The following is a 9,528-nucleotide window of genomic DNA, read 5'->3' as shown; positions in this document are numbered from 1 at the left end:
TATATATATATATAAAAATTTATTTTATTTTTGGGGGGGGAACAAACTTTTATTATGTGGGTCAGTACAATGATAATGCCACATTTCTATATACTTTTTACTATTTTTCCTTTCCTCCTGCAGGCTGTCAGCTGCTCCCTCTCCTCCTCCAGACTGACAGGGAGAGGGGTCGGCTACTTTATCTTCTCATATCTCTAGTTTAGTACCATCTAGAGATATGTGCTTTGTATTGTATTGACATTCAATACATTTTCATTGGAGGGGGTTGCGCTTGCGCAGTCAGACAGCCTTGGGCGCTGTGAGCTCTCTACGCAGACGCAACCCCCATACATTGTGGTTTGAAACCAGGCTAGGATCACGTGCCCAATGTACGGCACATGATCACAGAAGTGCTCACAACGGAATTAGACCGAGGAGCACAGTGCACTCCCCATAAGGGAAACAGATCATCATAAGTCAGTTCTTGCAAGTCTGGGCACGGACTTAAAAAAAAACAACCCCTTTGAACAATCAGTTTTTCAAATGAATGTGTTGGAAGCAGGAAAAATGGGCAATCTCAAGGATCTGAGGAGCTTTGAAAAGAGCCAGATTCTGATGACTAGACAACAGGAGGTTGTACAGAGATTAGCACTGACCACAGTGCACAAATTGTTCAGGAATGGGTTGGAGGTGTTGAAGTCAGTCCGTTTCATGGAGGTCCTACCTTGCAACTTACAGGACTCAAAGCATCTACTGCAAAGTCTTTAAGCAAGATATAATATGACAACTTCAGGAGTCTTGTCGGGTCAGAGCTCTTAAGGCAGCATGGGGGGGGGGGGGGAACCTACACAATCTTAGGCAAGTGGTTTTAATATTCTGGCTGATCGCTGAAATGTTTATTGAGAGAAAACGAAGGGAAGTAGGAAAAGCTTTAAGAATAAACCAAACTTATTTTTATTTTTATTTAAATTTTCTCTTTTTTTAATGATGCAATGGCTTAAAAAACAGTTCATGTTTACAAGGACACTGTGCTATCATTTTCATTATTTAGATTTCTCAGACGTCATCAGTCCACTCCAACAGTTTCGTGGAACCTCCCATTCAATATTAATGAATGATAAGTATACTGCATACAACACATACAATATTTCATGGTATCATTTCATATAGGTTTCCTATATACAATACTAATGAAAATCTGCCTGGCGGCAGTAGGTCTTAGTGAATCATGAATTTAATGATTTTATATATACAGTACAGACCAAAAGTTTGGACACACCTTCTCATTCAAAGAGTTTTCTTTATTTTCATGACTGAAAATTGTAGATTCACACTGAAGGCATCAAAACTATGAATTAACACATGTGGAATTATATACATAACTAACAAGTGTGAAACAACTGAAAATATGTCATATTCAAGGTTCTTCAAAGTAGCCACCTTTTGCTTTGATTACTGCTTTGCACACTCTTGGCATTCTCTTGATGAGCTTCAAGAGGTAGTCCCCTGAAATGATTTTCACCTCACAGGTGTGCCCTGTCAAGTTTAATAAGTGGGATTTCTTGCCTTATAAATGGGGTTGGGACCATCAGTTGCGTTGAGGAGAAGTCAGGTGGATACACAGCTGATAGTCCTATGGAATAGACTGTTAGAATTTGTATTATGGCAAGAAAAAAGCAGCTAAGTAAAGAAAAACGAGTGGCCATCATTACTTTAAGAAATGAAGGTCAGTCAGCCGAGAAATTGGGAAAACTTTGAAAGTAAGGGCTATTTGACCATGAAGGAGAGTGATGGGGTGCTGCGCCAGATGACCTGGCCTCCACAGTCACCGGACCTGAACCCAATCGAGATGGTTTGGGGTGAGCTGGACCGCAGAGTGAAGGCAAAAGGGCCAACAAGTGCTAAGCATCTCTGGGAACTCCTTCAAGACTGTTGGAAGACCATTTCAGGGGACTACCTCTTGAAGCTCATCAAGAGAATGCCAAGAGTGTGCAAAGCAGTAATCAAAGCAAAGGTGGCTACTTTGAAGAACCTAGAATATGACATATTTTCAGTTGTTTCACACTTGTTTGTTATGTATATAATTCCACATGTGTTAATTCATAGTCTTGATGCCTTCATAGTCATGAAAATAAAGAAAAACTCTTTAAATGAGAAGGTGTGTCCAAACTTTTGGTCTGTTATATATATACACACACAGTTGCAAGAAAAAGGTATGTGAACCCTTTGGAATTATATGGATTTCTGCACAAATTGGTCGTAAAATGTGATCGGATCTTCATCCAAGTCACAACAATAGACCATCACAGTCTGCTTAAACTAATAAGACAAATAATTAAATGTTACCATGTTTTTATTGAACACACTATGTAAACATTCACAGTGCAGGTGGAAAAAGTATAGAAACCCCTAGACTAATGACATCTCCAAGAGCTAATTGGAGTGAGTGAGGTGTCAGCCAACTGGAGTCCAATCAATGAGATGAGATTGGAGGTGTTGGTTACAGCTGCCCTGCCCTATAAAAAAAGAATGCATTGCCTGATGTGAATGATGCCTCACACAAAAGAGCTCTCAGAAGACCTACGATTAATTGTTGACTTGCATAAAGCTGGAAAGAGTTATAAAAGTATCCCCAAAAGCCTTGCTGTTCATCAGTCCATGGTAAGACAAATTGTCTATAAATGGAGAAAGTTCAGCACTGCTGCTACTCTCCCTAGGAGTGGCCGTCCTGTAAAGATGACAGCAAGAGCACAGCGCAGACTGCTCAATGAGGTGTAGAAGAATCCTAGAGTGTCAGCTAAAGACTTACAATCCCTGTTAGCGAATCTACGATACGTAAAACACTAAACAAGAATGAATTTCATGGGAGGATACCACAGAGGAAGCCACTGCTGTCCAAAAAAAAAAAAAAAAACATTGCTGCACGTTTACAGTTTGCACAAGAGCACCTGGATGTCCCACAGCAGTACTGGCAAAATATTATGTGGACAGATGAGACCAAAGTGGAGTTGTTTGGAAGAAACACACAACACTATGTGTGGAGAAAAAGAGGCACAGCACACCAACATCAAAACCTCATCCCAACTGTGAAGTATGGTGGTGGGGGCATCATGGTTTGGGGCTGCTTTGCTGCGTCAGGGCCTGGATGGATTGCCATCATCGAAGGAAAAATGAATTCCCAAGTTTATCAAGACATTTTGCAGGAGAACTTAAGGCCATCTGTCCACCAGCTGAAGCTCAACAGAAGATGGGTGTTGCAACAGGACAACGACCCAAAGCATAGAAGTAAAACAACAGAATGGCTTACACAGAAGAAAATACGCCTTCTGGAGTGGCCTAGTCAGAGTCCTGACCTCTACCCGATTGAGATGCTGTGGCATGACCTCAAGAAAGCAATTCACACCAGACATCCCAAGAATATTGCTGAACTGAAACAGTTCTGTAAAGAGGAATGGTCAAGAATTACTCCTGACCGTTGTGCACGTCTGATCTGCAACTACAGGAAACGTTTGGTTGTTGCTGCCAAAAGGAGGTTCAACCAGTTATTAAATCCAAGGGTTCACATACTTTTTCCACCTGCACTGTGAATGTTTACATGGTGTGTTCAATAAAAAACATGGTAACATTTTATTCTGTGTGTGTTATTAGTTTAAGCAGACTGTGATGGTCTATTGTTGTGACTTAGATGAAGATCAGATCACATTTTATGACCAATTTGTGTAGAAATCCATATCATTCCAAAGGGTTCACGTACTTTTTCTTGCAACTGTATATGCTGCAATTTCTTTACTTAAATTAATAAGGCAGTTTAAAACGCAGTCACCCTTTAAAGACTTAATGGCTACAATTAATATTTTCTAACCTACATGGATGCACTCCCATAGTAGATAGATATAGTCTAAAAATGTCCCATTTCAATACAAATATATACATATCTATATATATATATATATTTCTTATTCATTTTTGTTTTCTCCTAAATCAATGCTGATTGTTACATTTTCACTTAAAGCACATTTTGAACCCATAAGTCATGGTGCAGAGCAAAAATATTCCCTTCAAAATTCTAATTTTTTTTTGTGTATTCTTTCGTAATGTTTTGAAAGGCCATCTTTTCTGGAGAAAACATTGCCACATTCTATACACACAAATGGCTTGTCATCAGTGTGCGTTAACTTGTGTTTTGCAAGATTGGATTGGTTGGCAAAACCCCGCCCGCACACCGGGCATACATACGGTTTCTGTCCTGTGTGTATTATTCGATGTGATATAAGGTTGGACTGGTTGGCAAAGGCTTTCCCACATTCCTCACAGACATACGGCCTTTCTCCCGTGTGGAGGACCAGGTGAGCATTGAGACAAGACCGACTGGAAAAGACTTTACCACATTCTGTACAAGTGAACGGCTTCTCCCCTGTGTGTATCCTCAGATGTTTAACAAGGGCTGGATTATTGCTAAAACATCTTCCGCAGGCTGGACATTCCACCGGCTTCTCCCCCGTGTGAACCTTCTCATGTGCTTTGAGGTTGAACTTACTGACAAAGAGTTTTCCACATTCAGTACAAGAAAAAGGCTTTTCCCCTGTGTGAACCCTTTGATGAGTAACAAGACTTGGTTTGTAAGCAAAACATTTACCACACAGGGTGCAGGAATATGGTTTCTCTCCCGAATGAGACCTCTGATGTTTGGTGAGATAAGAATAGAGGCTGAACCCTTTCCCACACTCTGTACAGATAAATTGTTTAGCTGTGGCTGTAGATTGTCCGTATTCATCCGTTTCCCAGTTCTTCTCCCTGGGCTTTGCTGGTGGACGGTACACTTTTTGGGTGACAGCTTCTTTGTCATCGGGTAAGATACCTTAAGAGAAAAATTGAAATGATTGCACTTTATATAGTGTGTTTGTAAAGGTCTCCATCTGACCTGGCACAGCTGATGGCACATGGATACAAAGCCCTGTGGAAGGTGTCCAATTATTGTAAGAAATCTAGAAACAGACATGTTGTGCTGAAAGTGATAGAAAATTCTTATCTAGAGATCCTATATCAGGGCAAATACACAATTTTACTGAATGTTTGCAGTCCACATGCTCATTAACTCTTTAAGACCCAGGGTTTTTTTGTGTGTGTTTTTCACTCCATCTTTCCTTGGCAAATAACACTTTAAATTTTTCAGGTCACATAGCTGTAGGCTTGTTTTTTGCAGGATAAATTGCACTTTCTAATGGCACCATTTAATATTGCATATAATCTAGTGGGGAGTTAAAAAATTCCAAATAGGGTGAAACTGGAAACAAACAAAAATTCCGAAACAGCTTTATGGGGTTTGTTGTTAGGAAGTTCCCTATGCTGTAAAGCTGACCTGTTGCTTTTATTCTACGGGTCAGTACTATTACAGCAATACCACATATGTATAGTTTGTCCTGTGTTTTAATCCCAAAAAAATTTGAAAACAAATAGCTTAAGGATAAAAAAATAAAAACATAGTACTACATACTGTGTGGTGCAGCAGTCACATGCGAGTAGTCATGAATACTAGGATGGAAAGATGTTCTGAAAGCACTATAAAGGTGACAGGGACATGAAGGTAAACATACCTCATTTGGTGCTCATGCAGGTTGCATGCCAGAGAAATTAAAGTTTTAATGCATAAACCATAATATTGGATATAATCATAAAGGTCATGCAAAGGCAAATATGAATCATACAAAGCATGAACCAATAAAACTTAAAGGCGTTGTTAGAGTTATGAATTTTTTATATACACACACACACTGTAAATCTGATGGGCAGCAATATATAACTAAGCTAAGCAAGTTTTAGGCAAAAAATAAAATAGTGCCTTGCAAAAGCATTCACCCCCCCTTGATTTTTTTTCGTATTTTGGTGCCTCACAACCTGGAATTAACATGGATTGTTTAAAGGATTTGCATCATTTAATTTACAGAACATGCCCACAACTTTGATGCCTTTTTTTCCATTGTGAAGCAAACAACCAATAGGACAAAATAACAGAAAAAGTCAATGTGCATAACTATTCACCCCCCTAAAGTCAATACTTTGTAGAGCCACCTTTTGCGGCAATCACAGCTCCAAGTCGCTTTGGATAAGGCTCTATGAGCTTGCCACATCTTACCACAGAGATTTTTGCCCATTCCTCCTTGCAAAACTGCTCCAGCTCCTTCAAGTTGGATGGTTTGCGCTTGTGAACAGCAATCTTTAAGTATGACCACAATATTGGATTGAGATCTGTGCTTTGACTAGGCTATTCCAAAACATTTACATGTTTCCCCTTAAACCACTCAAGTGTTGCTTTAGCAGTGGTTTTGGTGTCATTGTCCTGCTGGAAGGTCAACCTCCATCCTAGCCTCAAATCACGCACAGTCCGGTCCATAAATATTGGGACATGGACACAATTGTAACATTTTTGGCTCTATACACCACCACAATGGATTTAAAATGAAACGGACAAGATGTGCTTTACCTGCAGACTGTCAGCTTTAATTTGAGGGTATTTACATCCAAATCAGGTGAACAGTGCAGGAATTACAACAGTTTGCATATGTGCCTCCCACTTGTTAAGGGACCAAAAGTAATGGGACAATTGGCTTCTCAGCTGTTCCATGGCCAGGTGTGTGTTTTTCCCTCATTATCCCAATTACAATGAGCAGATAAAAGGTCCAGAGTTCATTTCAAGTCTGCTATTTGCATTTAGAATCTTTTGCTGTCAACTCTCAAGATGAGATCCAAAGAGCTGTCACTATCAGTGAAGCAAGCCATCATTAGGCTGAAAAAACACAACAAACCCATCAGAGAGATAGCAAAAACATTAGGCCTGGCCAAAACAACTGTTTGGAACATTCATAAAAAGAAGGAACGCACTGGTGAGCTCAGCAACACCAAAAGACCCAGAAGACCACGGAAAACAACTGTGGTGGATGACCGAAGAATTCTTTCCCTGGTGAAGAAAACACCCTTCACAACAGTTGGCCAGATCAAAAACACTCTCCAGGAGGTAGGTGTATGTGTGTCAAAGTCAACAATCAGGAGAAGACTTCACCAGAGTGAATACAGAGGGTTCACCACAAGATGGAAACCATTTGTGAGCCTCAAAAACAGGAAGGCCAGATTGGAGTGTGTCAAACGACATCTAAAACAGCCTTCACAGTTCTGGAACAACATCCTATGGACAGATGAGACCAGCTTGTACCAGAGTGATGGGAAGAGAAGAGTATGGAGAAGGAAAGGAACTGCTCATGATCCCAAGCATACCACCTCATCAGTGAAGCATGGTGGTGGTAGTGTCATGACGTGGGCATGTATGACTGCCAATGGAACTGGTTCTCTTGTATTTATTGACGATGTGACTGCTGACAAAAGCAGCAGGATGAATTCTGAAGTATTTCGGGCAATATTATCTGCTCATATTCAGCCAAATGCTTCAGAACTCACTGGACGGCGCTTCACAGTGCAGATGGACAATGACCCAAAGCATACTGCAAAAGCAACCAAAGAGTTTATTAAGGGAAAGAAATGGAATGTTATGCAATAGCCAAGTCAATCACCGGACCTGAATCAGATTGAGCATGCATTTCACTTGCTGAAGACAGAACTGAAGGGAAAATGCCCCAAGAACAAGCAGGAGCTGAAGACAGTTGCAGTAGAGGCCTGGCAGAGCATCACCAGGGATGAAACCCAGCGTCTGGTGAGCTCTATGCGTTCCAGACTTCAGGCTGTAATTGACTGCAAAGGATTTGCAACCAAGTATTAAAAAGTGAAAGTTTGATTTATGATTATTATTCTGTCCCATTACTTTTGGTCCCTTAACAAGTGGGAGGCACATATGCAAACTGTTTTTTTTCTGCACCGTTCACCTGATTTGGATGTAAATACCTCAAATTAAAGATGACAGTCTGCAGATAAAGCACATCTTGTTTGTTTCATTTCAAATCCATTGTGGTGGTGTATAGAGCCAAAAATGTTACAATTGTGTCCATGTCCCAATATTTATGGACCTGACTGTACATAGCGTTTCTTTGATGGCCAAAAAGTTTAATTTTAGTCTCATCAGACCAGAGCACCTTTTTGAGACTCTTCCTCGTGCCTTTTCGCAAACTCACAACGTGCCTTTTTGTTTTTAGCTGAAATTAATGGCTTTCTTCTGGCCACTCTGCCATAAAGCCTAACTCTTTGGAGCGTACGGTTTATTGTCATCCTATGTAAAGATACTCCAGTCTCTGCTGTGGAACTCGGCAGCACATCCAGGGTTACCTTAGGTCTCTGCGCTGCCTCTCTGATTAATGTCCTCCTTGCCCGGTCAGTGAGTTTTGGTGGGCGGCCGTCTCTTGGCAGGTTTGCTGTTGTGCCATGTTCTTTCCATTTAGATATGATCGATTTGATTGTGATCCTGGGGATCATCAAAGATTTGGATATGTTTTTATAACCTAACCCTGACTTGTACTTCTCAACATTGTCCCTTACTTGTTTGGAGAGTTCCTTGGTCTTCAGTGTTTGGTTAGTGATGCCTCTTGCTTACATGTTGCAGCCTCTGGGGTCTTTCAAAAAAAAGGTGTGATCATGTGACACCTAGATTGCACACAGGTGGACATCATTTCACTAATTATGACTTCTGAAGGTAATTGGTTGTACCACAGCTTTTTATAGGCTTCCTAACAAAGGGGGTGAGAATACATACGCACATGACAATTTTCTGTTTTCCATTTTTAAACAAGAGTTTTATTTATATATTTTTCTCATTTCACTTCACCAACTTAGACTATTGTGTTCTGATCCATCACATAAAATTCAGATTAACAAAACATTGAACTTAAGGCTGTAATGTAACAAAATACGAAAAAAGTCAAAGGGGGTGAATACTTTTGCAAGGCACTGTATATATTTTCTAATTTCCCTGGTTCTCTTCTGGCCCTTTGTTTACCTGCAATAACAATCTCTGCCCCTCCCCCTGCTCTGCAAAGGAAGTGAATAGAAGTGCTGCCCTGAGTGACATGTCTGCCTGCTGGGAGACTCAGCAGCATGTTGTATTTGTAGGACTACAAGTCCCAGCTGTACAATGACACTGCTGAGACACACAAGATCTTTCCCCTACCTGTTCTTGTGCAATGCTCTGCAAAACTCCTCTGTCAGCTCCTGTGCCCAGCATTTGTCTCCTCACTGCTTGCAGCTACTCAGTAAAGCCTTCAGCCCCGAGTCTGTGCAGCTGAAGGGGTTAATGTTTTTCCTCAAGAATCCAGGGAGAGAGTGAGTAATAAGAAGCAGTGCAGAGGGCGTGGCCAGCACAGTGACATCTTGTGTACAGACACATCTGCTCTCTCAGGCTTGTGCACGAATCATCATCAGAGCAGGGAGAGAGGCTGACATCACAGGTCATGTGACCCTCAGTGAAAGCAGCAACTGGAGATAAAGTAAGTGAATTGTAAAGTTCTTTCATTTGCCTAGTTAGAAACATACAAAGAACAAAAAAATAACTCAGACAACCCTTTTAACTTTTAATATACATCAGGTTATAAACACCCAAAAGGAGCTATATAA

General features: G+C 40.7%; 1 protein-coding gene across 7 annotated transcripts in view; it reads right to left on the bottom strand.

Annotated features, from left to right (window-relative positions):
* Positions 1 to 3,636: 3,636 nt before the first annotated feature.
* Positions 3,637 to 9,528, bottom strand: part of LOC121005287 (gastrula zinc finger protein XlCGF8.2DB-like) — a 52,061-nt gene continuing 46,169 nt past the window's right edge. For 5 of the 7 annotated variants that reach the window (XM_040437932.1, XM_040437929.1, XM_040437928.1 and 2 more), the window contains exon 6: positions 3,637 to 4,837. In XM_040437932.1, the coding sequence (XP_040293866.1) occupies positions 4,038 to 4,837 (800 nt within the window). In that variant the 3' untranslated portion in view covers positions 3,637 to 4,037. Of the gene's footprint in view, positions 4,965 to 9,373; positions 9,432 to 9,528 lie in introns of those variants that run through there. The other 2 variants (XM_040437933.1, XM_040437934.1) reach the window with 2 other exon arrangements.

Source organism: Bufo bufo, chromosome 6 (genome assembly GCF_905171765.1).
Source record: "Bufo bufo chromosome 6, aBufBuf1.1, whole genome shotgun sequence".
Classification (NCBI taxonomy): Eukaryota; Metazoa; Chordata; class Amphibia; order Anura; family Bufonidae; genus Bufo; species Bufo bufo.
The sequence above is the reverse complement of the archived record's forward strand: the minus strand, read 5'-3'. Positions and strand labels throughout refer to the sequence as shown.